Source organism: Ambystoma mexicanum, chromosome 6p (assembly GCF_040938575.1).
Source record: "Ambystoma mexicanum isolate Mex_15411 chromosome 6p, UKY_AmexF1_1, whole genome shotgun sequence".
Classification (NCBI taxonomy): Eukaryota; Metazoa; Chordata; class Amphibia; order Caudata; family Ambystomatidae; genus Ambystoma; species Ambystoma mexicanum.
In genome coordinates, this window is record NC_090935.1 from 1155101545 (window position 1) to 1155126501 (window position 24957).

Consider the following 24957-nt stretch of genomic DNA (forward strand, 5'->3'; position numbering starts at 1 on the left):
ACCTGCTTCCTCAGCTCTATTCTTCGTACCAAAAAAAGAAGGCGACCTTAGAACTTGCATTGACTACCGCGCCTTAAATCAGATAACGGTCAAGAATTGTTATCCTCTGCCCTTGATCCCTGAGCTCCTTGACCAGGTAAAAGATGCTTGTATCTATACTAAGTTAGATTTAAGGGGAGCTTACCACCTGGTGCACGTCAGAGAAGGCGACAAATGGAAAACTGCCTTCCGCACCAAATATGGACTCTTTGAGTACCAGATAATGCCTTTCGGGTTGTGCAACGCACCTGCTGCCTTTCAATATTTTATGAATGATGTTTTTCGAGAACTCATCGATGTTTGTGTCATTGTATATATTGACGACATCCTGGTGTACTCCTCCTCGGAATCCGATCACCGAAAACATGTTAGAACTGTCTTGGAGAAACTGCGCCAGCACAAACTGTTTGCAAAACTTGAAAAATGCCCTTTTCATGTTACGGAAGTTGAGTTTCTCGGATTCGTCCTAACACCTAAAGGAGTCCGAATGGACTCACGGAAAGTGGATGCGATCCTCAAATGGCCGTCTCCTAGTTCTGTGAAAGGAGTTCAAAGAATGCTAGGTTTTGCCAATTTTTACAGAAGGTTTATCCCAGAATTTTCTCAAGTGGTTCAACCCATCACGGTGCTCCTACGAAAAAACAGAGGCTTCGAGTGGTCTAAGGAGGCAGAACAAGCCTTTCAGGAACTAAAAACCAAATTCACCTCCGCACCTGTGTTAAAACATCCTTGTCCGGACCTCCCTTACGTTGTGGAAACCGACGCTTCTAGTTTAGCCATGGGGGCTGTCCTTTCCCAAAGGGATCCAGTTTCAAATCAACTACATCCCGTAGCCTTTTGGTCCAGGAAATTCTCGGCTCCTGAAGTGAACTACGGAATCACAGACAAGGAACTGTTGGCTATTAAGTCAGCTTTCAAAGCTTGGCGTCACTACCTGCTCGGCGCAACACACACCGTTACAGTGATTACAGATCACAGGAACTTGCAATACTTGAAAACGGCCAAAGCTCAATCTTCTCGTCAACTCCGTTGTGCTCTGTTCTTTGCAGAATTTGACTTTATGATCACATATCGCCCGGGTTGCAAGAATGGCAAGGCAGACGCTCTATCTCGAATTGGAATGGGTGACATTGCCTCAAGTCTAGAGCCAGTTCCGATTATTCCCGAACAGAGGATTTTGGGTGTAATCTCTTCTCAAACTATTGAGGATGTTCAAGGTAGAGTTAAATTGCTTTTCGACGCTACAGCTTTACAAGAATGGAGCCAGAAAGGCTCAAACTATTCCTTTAATAATGACTTACCCTATTTCCAAGGGCAGTTATTTCTGCCTCACAAGGAATTGCAAGAACTCGTGATAGCACATTATCATGATACACTAATGGAAGGACACCCGGGCATCGCTAAAACAGAGGAAAAGATCAAACGGCATTTCTGGTGGCCATCCTGGCGAAAGGATATTAAATCCTTTGTGATGACCTGCGGAGTGTGCGCCCAAAAATAAAAGTCAGAAGCAAAAACCAGCCGGTCCTTTACGGCCCCTGGACATCCCTCCGGCACCGTGGCACACCTTATCGATGGACTTTATAACTGACCTGCCTCCTAGTCATGGGTATAATACTATCCTGGTGATTGTAGACCTCTTCTCCAAGATGGCTCATTTTATCCCATTGAAGGGGTTGCCTTCAGCCCCCACCTTAGCAAAGGAATTTCTTGAAAATGTTGTTCGTTTACATGGCTTCCCATCCATATTGGTTTCTGATCGGGGAAGTCAATTTATTTCTCATTTCTGGAAAAGGTGTTGCCAAATGGCCCAAGTTGATGTGCGATTATCCACCAGCCACCATCCTGAAACCGATGGTCAAACCGAAAGAACAAACCAGACCCTGGAACAGTATCTGCGATGTATGTTACCTCAATCTGAGGGTAATTGGAAGGACATTCTATGGATTGCCGAGTACGCGTACAACAATTCTGTGCATTCTGGAACGGGTCAGACTCCTTTCTATACCCTACTCGGCCATCATCCCAGGACTTCAGACCTTGAATCCCCTCAAAGCCTTGAAATGCCCGCCGTGGATCATTTACATGCCACAATAACCCAAGCCTTCAAGGAAGCAAAGACTCATTTACAACAAGCCAAAGAAAGGTACAAGGAAAATGCTGATTTACATCGAAGTAAAGTACCTCCTTACAAAGTAGGAGACCAAGTGTGGCTTGCAACTAGACATTTACCGCTTAAAGGTCCATGAACTTTTAACCCAAGATATATAGGGCCTTATCCAATCAAAGCTATCATTAACCCGGTAGCCTTCAAACTCGATCTGCCACCTAATATGCGAATTCATCCTGTTTTTCACGTATCACTGTTGAAACCAGTACCAACCGGAACCAGGTTATGCAAACCACCAGAACCAATTCCAATAGATGGGGAATTGGAATTCGAAGTTAAGGACATATTGGATTCTAAGATGTCCAAGTCAAAACTCTTTTATCTGATTGATTGGAAAGGATATGGACCTCAGGAAAGATCTTGGGAACCAAGTGAGAATGTGCATGCACCTCGACTAATATGGAATTTTCACCGGAGGTTCCCAAATAAACCGAGGCCTCCAGGTTGGACACCCTTGGGAGGGACTTTGGGGGGAGGTACTGTCATGATGCCTGCCTCCAAGGAGCCAAACCAGGCCCGGCACCCTCAGAGACAGACACCATGCATTCAAGGTAAGTCCCAGCAGCCACAGATGGGGGCCCTTTGGACTCAGTCCTGGCGCCGTTGGCGTCAGGCTCATAGGGGACATCAGTCCTGGCGCCATCGGCGCCAGGCTCATACAGAAGTAGGTTGGGAGTAGTGCTTGGTGTAAACTTACCTGTGCAGACCATGCTGCAACTTCCAAGATTGGAAGGAACTATTTTTCTAGGCACTACTTGATCTCTAGGGTGTGACCGGTGGAGGAATACATATTTCTGTGGGAAGAATACATACCTGGAACTACTTGAAAGGCTATTTAAGCCACACCCAAGCAGCAGACCACGCTTCGCGTTGTTCTGCACTTAGCAGCTGGACGCTCACCGTGCCTGCTACTGCCTTGGTCCTCCATCACGCCTGCCAGCATCCTGGAAACACCTAAAGAAGAAAAGGGAAGAGAACAGGTGAAAACAAGAACCTTACCTGATACATCTGCACTCCGGATTCTGCACGCCGACGATCCTGCAAAGAAGGCAAACATTTTAAACGCGCATCGCGTCGCGCGCAGCACGCTGCATTTCACTCATCTGCACGTGGCGTTTTCGAGTCCTGCGACGTCCATCCGGAGCTTCCACCGCCATCCAGCACCTATTGGAAGGAAGGAGAAAGAGAGGTGAGAAGGGAAACACGAATCTAAGTAGAACTTACCTGTGGTTCAATTCCCACTCTGCCTTCGGGTTTATGCCATACCTTCGGCATCTCAGCACCCCGGCCCCTAAGGGGAAAAGAAACAGACATTGTATTAGTGAGAGCATGTGAGAACATTAGCAATACGCTCACTCAAGACTTACCCATTTGCAAGAGAGACACAGCAGCTCTTTTCGGGTCGGCGCCTTACCTCCGGCATTGCCGTACCCCTACCCCTATGGGGAAAAAGACATTGGACATTAAAGGAGATACTTAAAACTGCAAAGGAATCTCTCATCGGAATTCTTACCAGAATTTGGCTTCACCCAAATCGCCTGCAGCCCGGAATCTTCTCCAGCACCTGAGAAAGAAAAGAACAGATGAGTGAATATAAACCCAAACTTGCCATAAACATTTGCGGTACGACGGGAATGGACAAACTAGTTTAAACTCATCAATCCAGTGAAGTAACTGGAATCACAACGCGCCCCTGCATCAGAAGCAGGATGGAGAGCTCGTCATTTTGGTCCCTAAGGTGAGTCTTCGCAGGGAATCCCAAAAGGGTTTCACGGAGGGAGAGAAGGGAAGTGGGAGGTCGGAACATCACCCGCAGACTATTAACCCTTCCTTTTCACACACAGTGGGATATTCCTCCGAGCCAGAAAAGCCAGGTTGGGGAATCCAGTCCAGTCCATCTTCCGGGTCTTACGCATCTCTGCAGAAGAGGTCACAGCAGTCCCAGCCACGCCCGCGCCTCCGTGGGAGCCAGGTGAGCGTTACAGTACCTCCAGAACCACTCCAAGGGGAACGGTCTCGGGATAACATGGTCAGGGAAATAATTTGTCTATGCTTTTCCCTCCGACTCCCCTACTCAACAAGATAGTAAACAAGATGCACCAAGAACCAGTCACAAAGATTCTTGTGGCCCCCATGTGGACCGCCAACCCTGGTTCTCCCATCTGATGGCGATGCCAATCTCTCCTCCGATGAAATTACCTTACCCATTCAACATGCTTTCACAACAAAAGAGGGAGAGACACTCCATCATTGCCCGCAAACTCTCATCTTATCGGCCTGGCTCCTGAGGTCATAGAGTTCTGGCACTTCCAACTTCCTCAAAGATGTATGGATGTTCTTAAGGAGGCAAGAAAGCCAAACACCAGCCATTGCTACTCCAATAAGTGGACCTGCTTCGTCATCTGGTCCCATTCTAAAAGCATCATTCCCATCGACTGCTCCCCTGCTCACATTGTGTTATGCCTGACTCATCACATCAAACAAAAAGAGACAGGGTTGGGCTAATTTAAAGACACCAAGGTTCAGCCCTCGAACTGCCAAGGGACAATCAACTACTAAAAAACCAAGATGTCTGTCCTTTTCTTCCATCCGCTATTTAAATGACTTGGTCCGTGTACCAAATAGGTCCTGAGTCAAACGTTCTATTTTTTCAATATTTTCTTTATTAATTCATCAAAAACACATATATTATCCAAAATATATATGCACACATCAAAACGTTTTGGACAACAACTAACATTTACCAAAACAAAGCACAATTATACACAATTTCTGCAATCAACATTCTAAAATTCATCCTAAAACTACCTAAAATGTAAACCCATACATAAAAGGATTCATAAAAACACCCTTCCTATACAAAACTAAAAACCAATAGTGCAGTGTTTTCCACAAATACCTTGACAGTACAATGATAATGTGCAAAGTTGCTAATAAAGTAATAAAGTGCAATTGAGTGCTGGTTTGACAGAGCCAGACACTTCCTCTTATTTGAGGATGCCTAGCTGGATCAATCCACTAACTAATGTCACCCTTGATCTGCCTATAGGGGGACAAGGAACTCAATCTAATACCAGTTCCCACTGTTTGCTTTCCAATGTGTAAGACCCTCTACATGACTCAGGTCTGGTTTTTAATTCACTGGAAGTCCACCTGGCTGTGCTTTCAGCATACGCTACTTCCCAAAAGAAGGAGTTGTAGTGGAAGATCCAAGTCATCAAAACATTTATGGAAAGGGTTAAAAGACTTCATCCTCCTATTTCAAACCCGGCCCCTTGGTGGGACCTAAATGTGGTATTAACTAGACTAATGGCATCCCCCTTTGAACTGATGCATAAGGCTAGCCTTAAGGCTCTCACTTACAAGACCTCCTTCCTAGTGGCAGTCAGTTCTATCAGAAGAGTCAGTGAATTACAGGCCCTTTTAGTTCAAGACCCATTTGTTACAATTCACAAAGATAAGGTGGTTTTGCACACTCACCCTAGGTTTGAGCCTAAATTAATCTCAAAGTTCCATGTGAACCAATCAATAGAACTACCCACCTTCATCCAGAATGCCACTAACATGGCAGAAAAGATCATACATACAATTGATGTGCGTAGAGCGGTCATATATTATCAGGAAAAAACGAGACCACTAAGAAAGACAAATCAGTTTTTTGTTTCAGTGGCAGCTGGTAGAGAAGGAGATCCTGTCTCTAAATCAGCCATCTAAAAGTGGATTGTAAACTGCATCACACTCTGCTACACTCTTGCCAAGAGAGATCTGCCCTTCAAGCATAGAGCACACACTACTTGGGGCACTGCGGCTTCCATAGCATTAATTGCAAATGTTCCTCTCAAATCCATTTGCAAAGCAGCAACCTGGAGTTCTGTACACAACTTTACAAAACACTTCTGCTTAGATACTCCCTCTAGGTCTGATTCTCAGGTGGGACAAGCAGTACTAAGACATCTTTTTACTACTGTTCCTTCTCACACCCCACCTCCAACTCTGGGTACTGCTTGCTAGTCTATGCACATCATGTGACTCTAAGCAGATTCACAAGCATCAGAAGACATGCATTACTCACCGTAATAGCATTTCTGATGATTGTATCTGCTTAGATTCACATGCGCCCACCCTTACTGCCCGCTCAGAGTAGAAGGAACATAGACACCTTACTACTTTCTCTCTATCTGTACTCACTCACGTTAGTCATAAGGCTCCCTCACGGCAGAAAAAATACAATAGGAGGGACCTCGATGCATGAAGGATCTTGGGTACACTACACGTCATATTAGGGATAGTGTTACAAGCACGCCCATGTCGATGTCCATTTGCGATCCTCGAAAGACGGAGTGCAATACTCTGCGATTACCACTAGATGTCGGACTATGTACACACCATGTGAATCTAAGCAGCTACAACCATCAGAAATGCTGTTACAGTGAGTAATGCATGTCATATGCGGAAACGCCAGGTAGAGGAGACATATAGAAGCTTGCTGCGATATAACCTATAATGTGACTAAAGCGGCCATGGGGAAAAAGATGGATGTCAGACTTGTATTGAATCTTACCGCGCTACCTCAGAAACAAACCAATGCTGCAGGGATGGTAGACGCTGGAAAACAGCTGCGTGTGATGGATGGAGAGGAGCCTCTTGGCTTGGGATCAAGGATGCCAATCGGGAATAATTTAAGGCAAAGGGAGTCAAGAGGATAATCCATGGACATGATACACAGTTCTCTTAGATTAAGCTAAGAAGAAAACATCCACAAGTGCCAAGTATTGTATGATTTAAAATGCAGAAAACATACGTGAGATGGAGTGATCAAGTGTCCAGAGGCCAAGTGGAGTAACAGCACCTAGACCAATTAAATCAAATAGCAGTAACTAAGAGGTCGAAATGGACACATTTGTGGTCCCCTCACACGTGACTCGGTGGGCGAAAACAAAGGCCATTCATTAAGCTCCAGATGAAGGTAAGGGTGTACCCGCACTCCCTCAAAGATCCCAGAACAAGGAACAGGCTGCAAGGTCAACTATAAAGGCAAAACTTTGGCTAAGGGCCTGCCAAATGAAAGGTGGACTAATAGGAGCAAGTAGGTAGAAATCTGAGGTTGTTCTCTGCAGTTCTCTGCAGTTCTCTGAGGTTTTGTTTTGCTTACGTGCTGTTAACGAGCCGAAAGTCCAAGGTTGAGAGAGGATGCCAAACAATCATATGAGTCCATGTAGCAACCTTCTATACAAAGTTGCACAGGTCAATCCAGTACTGTATTCTGTTATAATCAATATAAAAAGCATTTAGAGGTAGTTCAAGGTGTACATCCTAGATAAGGGGCAGCCAATTAAGTTATTAACACTTACAAATACTATAGGTACATATGTTTCCTTAACCAACCCCTCCCTTCAATACGTTTTAAGTGTGCCACGTATGATGACATCATAGTTGACGCATGTTGAGGTATAAAGCCTTTGTGTAATTAAAATCGGGTGTGAGTGTACAGGCTACTGCTTGTGGTTTGCCAGATTGCCCTACTTTATTTTGAACTGACAATAAAGTAGTATTGTTTGGGTCTGTCCGGTTATTTTAGCCTGGGGTCATTTAGTATGGTAATTAAATTCTGCGCATAAAAAACGCTTCAATGTGCTATTGCACAAACACATTCTTACACAACAGCTTGTTTCCAATACCAAAGTGCGCGGTGCGATTGCTGTGTTTTGGAACCAGTTAATGGATGTGGCCCTCATGTTTTCAAGCATCCAAAATACGTAAGTTTGTAATGTTTGTTTTTGCAGTAGGTTGTTAAATTGCCCCGGAAGACTGTCGCCAATTAAAGAGTCTCTCCCAGGGGTTATTCACCCAAGAACAGGTCATTGGGCTGTGTTCGTCCTGGTAGAGAGATTCCCAGACCCGCTTTTGTTTTGCATAAATATTTTATAACACTCAGGTTGGTACACATTTTACATGTGGTATATAATAACCCTCACATTTGGTTTCATTCAATGTGGGGGCCCCAATCAAGCAGCATTAAACGCAGTCTGCAGCCACAGGTTGTGTTTTTCTTTATATGAGTTGTACATCCCGGGCACAAACTCATGCCTTGCACTGCGTATACTGCAAATATGCACTAACCATGGTCTTCAAACAAACACTGTGGGTAGTATTTCCTTTATTTATTTATTTATTTATTTTCACGTGTATATAGCGCATTAAGCCCAAAGGCATCAAGGGGCTGATGCATACATGTTACTCGCAAGGCTTTAAAGGTTAGAAGCAGAGGGAAGGGACTAGGAGCAGGAAATCAGCAGCACAAAAGAAAGAAAAAAAGTTAAAACACACAGCCAGGCTTTAAGGGCTCCCCAGATTATTATCTCATGTGGAATTAACCTGATTTTTGTTGACAAAGCATTTCTGACATTCAGTGGACTGACAAGCTTTGTGCGTTTTTGTAGCATTTTGAGTGTGGTTGCCTTTCTGACACCCAGGTTTTACTCCTGTTTGGAGCCTCACGAGGAGCTGCTTCATTTCTGGTAGATGCTTCTCTGACATGCAGTGGGCTTCTCTGACTTAAGTTGCAGAAAGGCCATGCTCTGGGTACACCAAGCATACGTGAGTGGCAGACACAGTGCACAGCCACATGTCATGCACTGCAAGAACCTGGCGCATTATCAAAATTAAGCAATGGCTTGTACATGTGCTTAGTATGCACATGGCATGGCCAAAAGTCCACCTAAATGGGCATAACAAAGTCTGTAGAGTTAAGCGGTACACGGTGCAAATCCCTAGAAAATGCATTTTGTCTACTGCATACGTATTTCAAACACACACTGTAGCCATTGGGTGCTGATTGTATTGCTATCATGGTCCACATGCCTGAGTTATGTACAAAATGTAGTGACACATGCTATGCACTGAAGTGCTCATTCACCTAATGTATGCAAAACAATGTGCCCTCATGTTATAACCTTATTGCCTCTTCAGCTGAAGCTTTTTTTTAATGTAATATGCATCATTTGTATTCAGACCTTTCAGTATTTTTGTTTAATAGTTTTTCATGCACACAGCCTACTTTTCAATACAGACCAACTGCAGTATGACGAACCCAATGTGCATTTAATATGTTCTGTTTGACGGGTTGTTTTGCAAATCGACCTTGATTTGTACAGCATCTCTCTAACCTTTAGGTGGTATTTTCTCTCTCGTTTTACCACTTGTCCAGCACCTTTGCATATGACCACTTGCTAATTGATTTGTTGCTGTATGGCTGGTGGCTATTAGCTGCCCACCCGCTGCTGTGTGTTATAATGAGTGTCTTTCCTCCTGTGTCTTCCCTCTATTCCATTTCCTTCCCTGGAGTGGTGATGTCAGTGGAATGCGGTTAGGTCACTGTGCTTGGAGTGTTGTCATCTGAATGTGTGTTCCTTGGGGAACAGTTGGAGATAGAGAGCTGGCTGGCAAGGATGTGCCGGTGTTTCCTGCTGTGTACTTAACTAATAAACCCATATAATTACCTGCTGGCTCAGGTGTGTTGATGACAATACAACATTGTTACACTGGCGACGAGGATGGTATCCTGTCGTGGAGGGGACAGCAGTTGAACAGGACACTGTCCTCCAAGTGTCCACATCCTGGGTAGCAGGCCTTTGGAGTCCAGACCAAGTATGCAGCCCAGCAGGCCGGGTGGTGCTGGAGGAAGAAGGCTCCCTTACGGTAGGAGCTGGGGCCCTGGTGGTGCAGGGTCCGGAAGCTGTCAGAGAGCTCTGGTGGTCTGCAGCGGGGGAGTGTACCCCTGGGTCCAGAGCCAGAGTGTCAAGTGGCAGGGAAGGTGTCCGGAAAGTTTTGGTGGCCTGCGGCGGGGGAGCACATCCCTGGGTCCAGAGCCGGAGGTCGAGTGGCAGGGAAACCGTCTTGGAGAGCTCTGTGGTATGCAGACTGGAGGCCAGAGCCTGTATGGTCAAGTTGTCCTTGCAGGAGGATCTGTGATCTGGTGAGGATACCAGTTGGTCCTCATTTGTACCGAGCGCCTGCGCCCCCCTGTGCAGGAGGGGGGTAAGCGTGGCGGTGGCAATCCAACGGAGAGCGGATTCGCCCAGCGGTCGCTTGTTCCCAGAATGTTCAGCGTAGCGGTTGGGTTCTCGTTTCTAGCGTTTCGCGTTCCGGGCCTGGAAGGTGCCGTTTGAAGTACGCACTTACTGGAGTAGTGTCTCAGGTCTCCTCAGCGTTGCCGGAGGAGCACTCGTGTCAAGGATGTCGTGGGCATGGGCATGGACATGGGCCCTAGTTATAGACTTGGTTGTCCGGTTGGGGGACGTGGGAGATGTAGTCCAGGTGGATGCAGCCGTGGAGTGATGACGTCTCTGTGCCAGGGGATTCCGGAATGCATTGCGCTTGCAGTGCACAGCAAATGTAATCACGCTGCCGTATTTGATACGTGTACAGGGTCACGTTTCCCTGTGTCCATGGACACTGTGAACGTAGTCATGGTGTGTTCGTGGAGGTCAGAGGGAGTGCATTTTCATACTATGGAGTTCCAGGTTGTGGAAGAAGTTTTCTTACTGGTTGTCCGGGAGTTGCTTCAGGAGCAGGGAACAACAAAGTTGAAGTCGGTGCAGAGAACGTGTTTCATGGGTGGAGGAAGCAACTTCTTTCGCCTTATCTGGAATGCAGCAATGTTCGTGACCAGGACGTTTTGAGGTTTTACGGACCTGGTTGCAGTAGTAAGGCCTGTGTGGTGTTGTCGCGTGTATATGTTGTGGCCTTTAGATTAATGCTGTCTTGATGTTGGGCCGGTGCGTGAGGGTGTGGATGTTTATGTTGTGGCCCGTGTCTGTTGTTAATATGAACATGATTTTAAAGTTATGATGAGGTGCATTGTAATGTCATGTATTTTTGTTAACTTTATATTTTTCCCCAAGAAGGGTTTGGACTGGGGCATTGCAGGAGTGTTCCCCTCTGTCATCTTAATAAAAAAATTGGGGAGCGGTTTCTTCTCCGGGACCTGTGGGAGGTGGTGTCTAATACATTGAGAACTGGTTGTTGGGCTGGTGTTTTTTTTGCCAGTTAAGCTTTGTGACAATTTCATTCTCATCTCATTTTTTTTTTGTAAAGAAATGTTCTACAATTGAGCACACGCCAGTGTGTTAAGCATCCTGCAATAATTGTGGTGTGTTTTTGTCTTTTGAACACTCGCCATTGTGTTTATGAGCTCCAGTAATACTTATGATGTATTGTGTGTCCTTTGTTGAGATGTGAGTGTGGGTGTGAGTGCGCATGTTGGAGTGTGCACATGTTTATAGTGCGTGTGTGGAGTAACCTCTGTGGTAGTCTAGTGAGTTAGGGGTCCCATGGTAAGGTGGTGTGTGCCATTTTGGATGTTTTTGGTGGGTGTGACCACCATGGTAGCCTGGCCGGTGCTGGGGGTCCCACATTAGGCGGTGGTGTACCGTGTTTGGCTGGGACCTGGGGTCCTGTGGTTGTAGAGGTGTTCTGTGTGGCAGGGACTAGGGGGCCCATGGGTGCAGTGGTGTTCTGTATTTGGCAGGGACTAGGGGTCCCATGGGTGCAGTGGTGTTCTGTATTTGGCAGGGACTAGTGGTCCCATGGGTGCAGTGGTGTTCTGTATTTGGCAGGGACCAGGGGTCCCATGGGTGTAGTGGTGGCTTGTACTGTGTGGCTGGGACTAGGGGTCCTGGGTTGTGTGGAGGTGTACTGTGTGGCTGGAGCCAGGGGTCCCATGGAGTGTGAGCTGTGGTATTTGGCAGGGACTAAGGTTCCTGTGGTGTTAGGTGTGGTGTCTAGGTTGCACTGTTATTTAGGGGTCTTTTAGATCCTTTTTGTGAGCTCGTGCGTTGTTTCCCAGGGACTAGATTTGCATAGTAGTTCAGAGTGGGTTGTTGTCAGAGTTAAGTGTTGCCTTATTTAGGGGTTTTTGAACTGACGGTGTTAGACGTGCTTGTTGTTGCTCATTTGAGTTGGGTTGGTGCCCGGTGTTGCTCGTTTGAGTTGGGTTGTACCCGGGGGTGGCAGCCCTGGTGCCCTGGGGTGCAGACCAGGGTGGAAGGATGTAGGTGCACTGAAGGGTCGTGGTTGTTAGTGTGATATCCGCTATTGGAGACACTGGGGTGTGGCAGGCCCTAGGCTTCAAGGAGCAGCTTGAAGCAGGTGGAGTTCTTGTTTTATTGTCTTGTTCCTCAAGTTGTTATTCCAGTTCAGTAGAAGGGAGGTGCAGCCCTTATTCCATGTCGGTGGGTTCCTCTGTTGTGAGTGATCTGGTGGACAAGGGGTAGTTATAGTGTTGTGGGGTGGATCTGTGTTCCGTTTGAGTAGGAGTCATTGTGCAAGGTTATGTTTCCACCTGTTTTGTGCTTCAGGTTTTATTAGTGGGGAGCTAGTTTCAATAGTGTCAGTGCGCTTCTGTACCTTTATGATAGTTTCGAGTGTTTGTGCTCTCTTGTGGGCTGTGGTGGTGTATGGGCTTTATGTGGGCCGTTTCCTGGGGTTGGGGTCTCGTGTTCATTTGAGCTTGGGGTTGCTGGGCAGATACGTGGTGGCCACGCGTATTTGTATCGGTATTGTGTAGGATGGTACTTTGGGTGTAGGAATGACTAGTACTCTACCAATGTTGGCGTGTTCCTATTATTAAATTAAGGGCGGGAGAAGGGTTATAATGAGTGTCTTTCCTCCTGTGTCTTCCCTCTATTCCATTTCCTTCCCTGGAGTGGTGATGTCAGTGGAATGTGGTGAGGTCACTGTGCTTGGAGTGTTGTCATCTGAATGTGTGTTCCATGTGGGACAGTTGGAGATGGAGAGCTGGCTGGCAAGGATGTGCTGGTGTTTCCTGCTGTGTACTTAACTAATAAACCCATATAATTACCTGCTGGCTCAGGTGTGTTGATGACAATACGACATTGTTACACTGTGCAGTGCATCCGGTGTCTTTGAGAAGTGTGAGTTGCAATGCCGACAAAATGTGCTGATTGTTTACTGCTGACAAGCCTTTGACCTGCAGTGGCCCTTGTGAGAGATGTTTCTGTCACGCTGTTTTGCCAACCACACGGTTGCCACATATAACTCTGGAGCAAACCATTGGCAACATAAGCCATGAAACTGTTCAGCACTGAAAAGGGGCTAACTGAAGTCGAACAATCATTGAATCCAGCCTTTCATAATTGTTTACATCGCAAGTCCAGTCTAACAAACGTTGCCAAGTAACCATGGCTTCCACTGCTGCTGTGCACATTTAAAATACATTCTTGTTGTGTCGTTTGCCAAGGAAGAAGGTCAGATCTCCGCAGAGGAAGCTGAAGAACATGGCCGCTTTCCAGACCCGGAGGACTTTGTCCCTCCTGCTCCGCCGCCTTCCTACTTCTCGACGTTTTATTCCTGCACCCCCAGAATGAATCACAGGTAATGACTGCAACGAGGACTATATTCATGACATATTTCCTTGGTTTTTACGTCTATGCATATTTCTCATGGCTACACTTTCCGGTCACTTTTTACAATGGTGGTAAACAAACGTGGGGCACTGCCCGCTAGAACTGCACCTGGGGGTAAAAGACAGACAAGACAAACTGCAGGTGTGCCAAGCCTTTTGATCAGCTCCCCAGAATAATAAAGAATGCGTTGAACAGACATGAACATCTCCCATTTGTATAAAACAAACAAAACAATGAATTGCAAACATCTGAAAAGTTCAAAAGACTTACTGGGCTGACTGGCCGCCAGGATACGTTATTTGTCTTTCATGTATCAGCACTTCTGTGACGAAATGACTACTGCTCTGCAAGAGTAAAGGGAAGAGGAGTGCCTGAAAACGTCTCCTCAGCCTCACACTGCTACTAAACCGGTAGTGATCCCAATCATAAAGGTGAAACAGACGCAGTCCCTTCACCTCTGTTGGTAACATTGGTTGAGGGCAGGCTATACTCTTCAGGTGGCGTGTGAGCAAATACAGTTGTAACACAAACAACCATGCAATGGTAATAAAATAATGGAATGTCCAACTAAGAAAGAAAATCAGAAATGTAATAAAAACGAACAATTCACATAACTAATTAAAAACACTAGGGACCCGTGGCTGCTAGCTATAAAACACGGTATGTCCACATTGTGGGCCTCATTACGAGTCCGGCGGTAGCCCTGCTGGTAAAACTGGCAGGCTGCCGCCAGACTCATGGGGATTTACCGGCGCCCGACTTGCCGGAATTTCCGTGGCATAACAGCCCCAGTGGTCCGGTAATTCCGGCGACAGCATTCCGTCCTATGGGACTCCACGGGAATGGGAATCGCGGAAACACCGGCACCATGCAGTAATGGGCTGGTGTTTTTGCGGCCGTATGCTGCCGGTGAACTCGGTGGCCACAGAACTCGTAGTTAGCTTGTCCGGAAAAACGCTGCTGGTACGGTTTTATCGGCACCGTTAAATCCGGGCCGGCTAACTTGTAATGAGACCCTGTGTCTCTGTAAACCATTATTAAACCATTTGAGGAAGGGGTAGCTGCAGGGCTCAAGTCGAGGGTGCACGCAGGTGGACTGAGTCCACCCACTATTTTCAGAGGTTGGACTCCCCCCAGCTAAAATTCGAACATCGGATGTCTACTTTACTTTGAATTTAGGAATCAAAGCCATTGCATGTTCCAGTCTAAAGCATGCACACCTTTTAAAATTTTCAAAAACACTATTGGAAGAAAATATCCTTCTTGGTTTTGTATGTGTGTTGATTTTATGAAAGACAAATGCAATATTTCCAGTGCCATTTGGGTGGTTATGCAGACAATTTAATGAAATGTGCATATTTCACCTTGATATGCTAATTTCTGGCGGCTTCACATCCCATTGTGTTTGTTGATGAGTCCCCTCACTTTTATTTTTAGGACTTGACCCCTGGGTAGCTGACTTTCCCAATGCTGTATTTGTTCAGGGAAAAGACCTGATGCGCCATAGCCTTGAAATTGTAATGCCCACGGTTCCACACTTATTTTTACCACTGACCTCAATTTTGCTCAGACAGGTGTACAAGCAGATTCTTGAACCCACGTAAGAGGGGCATTTTATTTGATTTTCGGGCTAATCGTTTACCACTCGCCTCTGTTGTGAGGTGGAGTTCTAGCAAGACAAAGGCTATTTCTCTGCTATGTTATTGCGATGGGAGTTCGGTGGATGATATGACTAATTTTTGATTCTTTTGTCCAATCTTGAATGATTTAAGAAGAAAGTTTCTTGTTCCTATTTTAGGTTGTATAATGTATGAACACGAAATGAGGCCAATCTGCTTTTGTTCTCCTTGTCCTGTAAAAGCTTGGCTGACTCTATGTATGGTTTTATTGAAAATGCCTTACTGCTTAGAAAGTTGTAACATTTCTAATGTTGTCTCTGTGTCTGTTTTGTATTTTGTGTTTTTGTATCTCACTTTTATGAAATTTAATTTTTGAATTCAAGTTTACTGACTGACATGACACTAGTGACCCACCCCTGTAAAGGGAACACATAGAATGCAGACTTTGAGAGAAAAGGGGGCTCTCTGGGTGAAGACTGGCGTGCTGTCAAGTGATTTGAGCAGCTAATGTTAAAAGTGCTTTCAAATCACAACAGCCCTTTGATGCAGACCAGGTTCTCCAGCATGGGGTCTGGCATGGATTCACATGCTCATGAATATTCCCCGTCGTCAGACTGGGAATCCTCGGTAAAAAAAAAATCAGTATCAGTTTCGTTTCTGATCTGTCTTTCTCAGTAGTAACCAATCACTGGTCTCTGGGTCATACTGCCCCCAGCCAATGACTGCCCTCTCCCTAAGCCCCGCCCCTGGCAGCCATCCTCAGATTTTTACCACACGTTCAAGTGTTGGGAGTCCTCGTGCTCTAGCTCTCGAGCTTTTATTGCGTTTTGCGCTTTTTCAAACAGATTTATCTAATTATTTTGGTTAATCGAGCCTCAAGCTCCACCGTTTCTACTTCCGATCAACACTAACCCGTTTCGGATTTATCTACGCCCCTCAGGGTGAAGTTTTCGTCGAGTTACGCTTCTTGGAGGATTCCAGAAGTATCTGAGGCCTACGTCGTGGACGAGAAGAACATGGCCCAGGAGAAGGGAAGCTCGACTCCCGGCAAACTGTTCAGGATCTGCCCTGGATGCAGCCTACAAAATGTGTTCAAGGAGGACGAGCATTCGAAATGCCTTTACTGCCTCCACGAGGACAAAACTCACGTGGAGAAGGACTGTGCGTTTTGCTTTAACATGACGGATCGGACGATGAGGGATCGCCGGACCCGTCTTTCCAACTGGCTGGAAGGCAAGACCCCAGCAGGTAAGAAGAAAAAGAAGAAGTCTGAGCGGTCTTCTAAGTCCTGTGAGGGTGCCACGGTGACGGGGGCCCAACAGAAGGCAAAGCACCGCAAGTCCGCGGACACTGGGAGCGCCGAACGGTCAGGCTCCTCGGCTGCCAGGCAGGGCGCACCTTCACCGACGCCATCAACCGCGAGCCAACGCTCTGGCTCGGGGAAGAGGAAATCCGAGAACCCGGCTAAGCTTCTGGAGAGGCCCCGGTCGATCTCAGAGGAACCGGCCGAGGGGGAGCGAGGCGGTAACCCTCCCCGTAAGGTGAAGGCCTCAAGCGTGCCCAAGGTGGTGAAGGCCTTGATCCACCCGGCGAAGGCCTCTATCCAGGGAGTTGCTGCGGCCCTGGCAAAGCCTGTGGAGGCTATCCCAGTGGAGGCGACCTCGGGGCCTAGAGTTTCCCTGCCTCCGCGGAGGGAATCCTCTTTTAAGCCCATTGAGAAGACCCCCGTGAAGACCCTGGTGGAAAAAGAGGGGGGGCCGTTGGCCATTACGGACACAACCTCCGAGGAGGAACTGACCGAAAATTTGGAAGAGGCCCGGTCCCACGGGAGGAATCCCGAAGAGGGGGCCGACGAGAGCGAGGGTGGCAACGACGACGAGGTTCCCGTGGATGAGGAGCAACCGTTGTGCCCGTCACGCCCGTCGCAGGCCGAGCCACTGGAAAACTTGGCAGCCATTTTGGCTGAAATCCAAGCCTTATGCACGGAGATATACACAGTCGTCTCTGCAGCGGCCAAGAAGAAAGCGGGGGGGGGGGGGCATCGGCTTCATCTTCAACTTCCCCATCGGATGGCGAGGGAAAGAAGCTGGACGCCATGGGACGACGATATTGGCCACGGACATTGCCGACACCGGTTTCTGCCAGTTGGGCAACGGCGTTTGCCCTCGACGGCTCGGGTGGCTCAAGGCGATGGATTTCCGCCAGGACGTGCAAGCCAAGGTTTTGGACATGCCCTTCGACGGGAACAATCTGTTTGGAAAGACAGTGGATGAGTCGCTGCAGGCCATCAAGACCGACACGGAGACGGCTCGGGCCTTGGGAGTTCTGCATTAACGGCGGCTGCCCTTTCGGAACTCCGGAGGCAAGCAAGGTGCCTCCAAAGGATTCGGTGGCGGCTCCTCGACCTACCGTCAAGCGGCCCATTCCTCGTCGCAAGAAGCCTACAGGGGACGAGGCAAGTCAGGTGGATCTCGTCGTCGTCGCCAGGGAGGCTGAGGAGGCAAGGCTGCTTCCAAACAAGACTGAACCGGCTGTTGCGTTGGGCCCCCACCAAAGCACCCCGGTGGGAGGCCGGCTGGCGAAGTTCATCAGCGTGTGGGAGTCCATCTCCACCGACCGTTGGGTGCTGGATGCCCTGGCCCACGGGCACACTCTGGAATTCCTAAAGAAGTGCCCCCGAATTCCTCCAGTGGCCAGGAAGGAAAACCACATCCCTCAACTGCTGTTAGAGGTAAGGGCGATGCTCAAGAAAGGAGCCATCGAGCTCGTCCCAAAGAGGCTCCGGGGCTCCGGAGTATACTCAAGATACTTCCTTGTCAGAAAGATGGCGTCCCATCCTGGACTTGCGTCGGCTAAACAAATACATCAAGGCACAGAAGTTCCGGATGGTCACCCTCCAGCACATGCTGGACCAGCTGGAGGAAGGAGACTTCCTATCGTCGTTGAATCTGGAGGATGCATACTTTCACATCCCCATCCTAAAAGGACACCGAAAGTTTCTCAGGTTCGTAGTCCAAGGGCGGCACTACCAGTTCAAGGCCCTCCCATTCGGATTGAAGTCGGCACCCAGGGTGTTCCCCAAGTGCCTAGCACCAGTGGCGGCGCGGCTGCGCCTGCAGGGGATCCACATCTACCCCTAACTGGAGGACTGGCTCATCCGAGCAGGGACAAGGGAACTCGCCGTCGAACACACAGCAAAGACCGTCCGGCTGCTCACGGACCTGTGATTCTCCATCAACATCCCCAAATCCCCCCTGGTTCCGTCACAGGTCGCGCTGTTTCTGGTAGCCAAGCTCGATACAGTAGCGCAGTTGGCCTCGCCGTCGGAGGAAAGAACGCAGGCCATCCTGGGCAAGGTACAGCGCCTGCTGGCCACGGACGTGGCCAGAGTGAGGTCCATCAAGTCCCTTCTCGGGATGATGTCCTCTTGCGTCTATCTGGTGCGCCTGTGCAGGCTTCGGATGCGTCCTCTGCAGGAGTTCCTCAACGCCCGTTGGACGCAAGCGACGGGCAGCTTCGAGGACAAGATCTCGCTTAACGAAGTATTCCGCCAAGCAATCCGATGGTGGGGCACCCGCGCGCATCTCGCCGCGGGCACAGACTTTCAGACCCCAGCAGGTGACGGTGACGACGGATGCCTCCCTGGAGGGGTGGGGAGTGCACACCGGAGATCTTCACGCGAGAGGCCTGTGGCTCTGGGAGGAGAGGCCGCTCCAAAATCAACATAATGGAGCTCCGAGCAGTGTTCTGGGCCCTCAAGTCATTCCTCCCGTCCCTCAAGGGAAGGTGGTGAGGATCTTCACTGAAAACACCACCACGATGTTCTACATCCAGAAGCATGGAGGAACCAGGTCCCCAGTCCTGTCCAAGGAAGCCCAGGATCTGTGGCACTGGGCCGTTGCCCAGGGGATGTTTCTGGTACGTTTTCATCTAGCAGGGATAAAAAACACCATCGCCGATTCACTCAGCAGGGAGCTGCGCTCGTGCCACGAGTGGGAACTGCGCCAGGATCAAGTGGATCAACTCTTTCGGCGATGGGGCAAACCCCAAATCGAACTGTTTGCGACGGCGACAAACTCCAAGTGCCAGAGGTTCGCCAGCAGGTTCCCCCAGCTGAGGAGCATGGGCGATGCTTTCTCATTCCCCTGGGACGGCCTCTTCCTGTATGTGTTCCCACCATTGCTGTTGCTGCTCAGGCTCATCAACCAATTTAAGAGGTCCCGGTGCAGGATGATCCTCGTCGCACCGAGGTGGCTGAGACAGATATGGTTCCCGGACCTTCTGGACTTGTCAGCGTCCCCACCAGTCAAACTGTCGACAGACGCAGATCTTCTCTCCAGAGAAGGAGGTGCCATTCTTCATCACGACCCGGAGTCGCTGAACTTGCAGGCCTGGCTCCTGCAGCACTAGAGTTTGGAGGGTACGATATCCCAGCTGACTGCAGAGAGGTTCTTGCAAAGGCCAGGGCGTCCTCAACTCTCAAGTGCTACGGACACAAGTGGAAGAGGTTCTCTGTCTGGTGCCGTGCACAGAAGATTAACCCTCTACGGATTACAGCCCCTCAAGTGCTACCGTACTTACTGTCGCTGGCTAAAGCTGGACTAGCTCACGCTTCCATCAAGATACATCTGGTGGCAATTTCCCGATACACCAGAACTGCAGGACGATCATCCCTGTGGTCTCATCGCCTGGTGAAGGAGTTTATGAAAGGACTGTTCCGTTCGTTCCCGCCGGTGAAGGCTCCAGCCCCGGCGTGGGAGCTCAACGTGGTGCTGACCAGGTTCATGGGCCCGCCATTCGAGCCTTTGCATTCGGCTCTGTTGAAGTTCCTGTCGTGAAAGACAGCGTTCCTTGTGGCCATCACCTCTGCACGACACGTGGGAGAGGTTCAAGCCCTTTCCTGCAAGCCTCCATACTTGACTTTCCACGAGACGAGGGTGGTGCTGAGGACGCACCCCCTCCTTCATGCCCAAGGTGCCGTCGGACTTCCATCTCAACGAGCCCTTGGTGTTACCAGTCTTTTTCCCATCGCCTTCGTCGCCGGCCGAGAGGACTTTGCACTTGGATGTAGCTACAGCGCTGAAGTTCCACGTGGACCGAACCAAGAGTTTTCGGAAGACATCACAGCTGTTTGTGAACTTTGGACCTGTGAACCAAGGGAAGGCTCTCTCGAAGGCTTCCATTTCCAGGTGGCTCTCCGGCTGCATCATGCACTGTCATCGGTTGGCAAACCGACCGTTGCCCGGCCGTCCGAGAGCCCATTCAACCAGAGCGATCGCTGCTACCACGGTGTTCTTGTCTGGTGTGCCCCTGCTGGACATCTGCAGGGCTGCTACGTGGAGGTCGACGCACACCTTCACGAGATTCTACTGTGTCGACCCGGATTCCAGGGAGGAGTCCAGAGTCAGCCAGGCAGTGCTGTGCAACCTGTTCGCTTAAGGTGAGCCTGGTGAGGAGGTAAGCTCTTAATGTTGAGTTTTATGTAATGCTTTTAATGTTGAACCTTGCCACCTCCCGTGGTTGTGCATGTGTGTACTGCTATGTATTCTTATATTCATGAGCATGTGAATCTATGCCAGACCCCATGCTGGAGAAGGAACAAGTTACTTACATGTAACTGTTGTTCTCCAGCTGGGTCTGGCATGGATTCACATGCAAACCCTCCCTCCTTACCCTCGGCGGCTCTTCACTTGGTCATACTGCCACTTTGCGTGCTACCAAATCTGAGGATGGCTGCCAGGGGTGGGGCTTAGGAAGGGGGCAGTCATTGGCTGGGGGCAGTATGACCCAGAGACCAGTGATTGGTTACTACTAAGAAAGACAGATCAGAAACGAAACTGATACTGATTTTTTCTTTACCGAGGATGCCCAGCCTGATGACGGGCAATATTCATGAGCATGTGAATCCATGCCAGACCCATGCTGGAGAACAACAGTTACAGGTAAGTAACTTGTTCCATAACAGGGCCATTGCAAACACATTTATTTCTTGTCTTGGGTGCTCAACAGCGTCGACCTGGGCATCTTGGTGCTTTTCTGCAGTCAGGGTGGTGCCAAGATGGCATGGTCGAGTTCTGCTGTTCCAGTGGTGAGTTGGCTTTGAGACGGTGCTCTTTGTGGACCGGGTCAGTGCTTGAGATGGTTGGAGTCGTTCTGTTGAAACAAGTGTTTAGGTCTGGTCAAAACGATGCATCATCATGGTCAAGTCGTGTTTGGGATGGGCGAGTCAATGGCTTCCAGTGGGTCAAGTCGGCTTTTGATTTGGGTGACAGTTTTTCTATTGGGTCAAGTTGGTGCTCAGGATGAGGCGAGTTGGGTACTTCCACAACTTTGAGCTGATGGTGGAGTCGCTGTGGCATTGTTCTTTCCTGGGGCGAGTCTGCAGCAAGACAGCTCAAAGAAGGAGGTGAGCAGTTTGAAGTTCACAGAGTTCTTAATAGGAGCAATTCCTGCAGCAGCTTAAAATGAGTCAAGCGCAGTCGAGCTGGCTCGAATAACTCTCAAGGCAGTAAACAGGGTTTTTAGTTGGTTCTGGGCTTCCGAGTTTCTGGGAGGCCCAGTTCAGGGTCACCAGCAACATGCTGAATCCTTTGTTCCACACTTCTACTCCAGGAAGATTGTCTGGCACCCACAGAGGGTCATTCATCTCCAGTGAGCAGGACCATGGTTTCAGTGCACAGACATCAGAGAGGCCTTGGCCAACGGCAGTGTCTCCCCAAATGTGCCCCTGCAATGGGAAGGGAGAAGAGCTTTCCTCTTCCTTGGAAGCTTCTCTCTCCACCTCTATAGCATAGCACTGTGGAGTAGACTGTATCCCCAACACAGTTCCCGTAACATCCTACTTGCCTTACATTCCTAAGATTAATAAAATAAGGGCAGGGTCCCCCATCGAAAAAGCAAACCGATTAGACTAAGGGTGCTGACTCTAATGGGGAGTAGGAAGCCCCCCAGCTTAGCTGGTAGTAGGACCTAGCACTCTTCTTACGCGACAGCGTAGCTATCGGACACTGGTTCAGAGCCCAGAAAATGTCTTATCACGTATGATTACAATGCCGATTTATGTGTATCTATGTGAACACTGCGCCGCCCATAATGTCGACTTTGAAAATGTCGACTTTCATTATGGCGCGGCGCAGTGATCACATAGATCAGTTTGGCCCGCATCCCCTCCCTCCCTACTTACCTTTTCGGCGGGACACGTGTGTGTGCCGCCGATTTATCTATGTCCCTGCAGCGTCAATTCCCTTCCTCTAACGTGGCTCAGAACTGGCGCAGCAGGGTCCTTTTTTTTTTTTTTTCGAAGGTTATCGTCCCCTGCTGTCCACTTAATGGACAGAAGGGGGCACCCCTGCAACTAAAACTCCCATTACACCGAACAAGGGCAGCGAGGGACCCCTCCGCCCCCTGCAACCTCCGCTCCCCTTATTCGGTGTAACAGGATTTTATTTTGCATACATCCCGGTTTTGTCCCGTACCAAAATTCAGACTGCGACTTCAGTCACAATTTGGGTACTGGGCAAAAGCGCCATAATCGTACTTGTCAGACTTTTGGAGTTGACATTTTTGTACGATTCCGATTTGTGCTCTGCCACAATGGTTTATAACTGGGTTTGTGGGGGCTCAAAGCATATGTATGTTCCCAACTCACAGACACATTTCTAATGCATACAACCCTTTCACCAGACAAGGTGTTACCTGTTAACCTACCGACGTACTCACGGGTCAGCAAGATGTTCAAGATAGTTCATTGTTAAACACATTTATAAAGGGATAGAGAAGAGAACAAAACAGAAAGATACCATAGAACAAGAGGCACAATATGCATCACATTGCCAACGTACCAGAGTCAAAAATGAACATGTTGTAAAAAAGGAAGCTTTTATTTACAAACATAAAAGCCCTCAACACAATCTCTCTAACGATTCATAGTGTTCCAACAAATCAACCCTCTTATAGGGTACAGGTCATATTTCTGTACTCAAGCCAATCACAGGTATAATCATGGGCTTCAAAACATCTGTCCAAAACCTGAAGACCTGTTCCGCCCCACATGAGGCATACATCAGAGTTCATTTTGACAATGACACAAAGCCCTGTCCATACTTCAAACACCCTAACGTGTAAATATACGGCTCAATTCAAAGCAACACTACGGTTCCAAGCTAAACCAAAATCTCATGTCAATAAAGCATTATTAAAATAACACATTCATTGCATCAATATGAAATGAAAATACCAACAAAAGAACACATTATTCAATGTACCATTCAGAAAAAGTCTAGCATTTTGGCTCAGTGGTTATTCAAGCAATTTAAAGTGGCTTTTGAAGTACAGCTTCAAAAGCATGCATCCCCTGTAATCTGTCTCACAGCAGGCCCCTGTCAATGCTTGCCTCATCCATCCAGTCAGCCCCTATGTGGCTTCCAGTGGCGTTTGTATAGGGTAACAAATGGAAAGTCCCTAATTACAAAACCCACTTGCCACTCGGTAGGCAGTTCCTCAGCTTCTAATATAACGCAAAGTAACATGGACGTTAATCCCTGCCCCACAATTGTGATGTAGGTAAACATTTTACAAAAGCACATCTCGTTAGTAAGGTTCTAAAATGACAATTCTTAGTGTCTGGTGACAATCCTTTGTAAGGCGCTCAAAGCGTCTCTTCGTATTATCTGTTCTTGGAGAGTTACTTTTGAAAGCAAGGTCCTCTGAGTGTCTGGCCCCTTTATCGTGTTACAGCAAGATGCCCGAAAGGCCTGACGCTTCTAGGTACAAAGTCAAGGCCTGCTGCACAGTACTCTGGCTTCTTCAGCAATCACCCGTTTAACCCTTACTATGGGAACTAAAAACAAATTTGCTTGCAGGGCTTGCTGGGTCAATATGTAAGCATATGGGAGTGTATGCAGAAATAAATATGTAAGCATGTTTGCATGCATGTATGTTCGACTAAGCAATAAAGCTTCTAGGTGCTAAGTAATAAGTGGTTACATAAGTTCATGAATGAAATGTAACATAAAAAGAACACACTCCTCACTATCCTCTGGCTACTCTAACTCCACCCCCTTCCCATGTCTGGCTATTTCAAAAGGACTTCAGTGATTAGCACCCTGGTAAGAAAGTGACTTTGTTCTGTCAGGACTGTTTTTAACACACAAGACAAGAGGATCCCCCATGTATTTACATGCATCTCTTCTAATCACAATCAATGTATATTTCAAAAAGCAGTTTTATTAGAAATAGATACTTTAATCAGCAATCTAATATTTAATAATTTGGTGCAAAAACATTTCATATAATCATAGTGAAGATGATACAAATAAATGTGATATATCTTAAAGAATTCTCTCTTGACATAAACAGACCAAAGAGATTTTCTTACAATAACAGTACAACATCTATACTAACAACTTTATACACATAGACAACATACATATTGAGAACAAACATACATAACGCATTACATGTTAATGTAAACCTGACACTCATAATTTTGTTGTGTGTCACATTAACTATAAAGCCATTGGTGTGCAATAAATGCATCTTAATCAGATTGAAGTTTTTGTGGGTGCTATTGTTTAATTATCGCCAAAGTAAGTGCCAGCTAAATGGGCCCTTAATTCCCTTGGCCCAGCCATCTTCAGGGCATAAAATTGTTTCGTCAAAGGAGATGATTGGTTATAATGCATCTACAAAAGATAATGAATAG

At 47.8% G+C, this 24957-nt stretch overlaps 1 protein-coding gene across 3 annotated transcripts in view; it reads left to right on the forward strand.

Moving 5' to 3' along the window:
- ENTREP1 (endosomal transmembrane epsin interactor 1) overlaps window positions 1-24957 on the forward strand; it is a 367539-nt gene that overhangs the window by 195062 nt on the left and 147520 nt on the right. For all 3 annotated transcript variants that reach the window (XM_069625781.1, XM_069625780.1, XM_069625782.1), the window contains one exon: window positions 13470-13603. In XM_069625781.1, the coding sequence (XP_069481882.1) occupies window positions 13470-13603 (134 nt within the window). The remainder of the gene's footprint in view (window positions 1-13469; window positions 13604-24957) is intronic.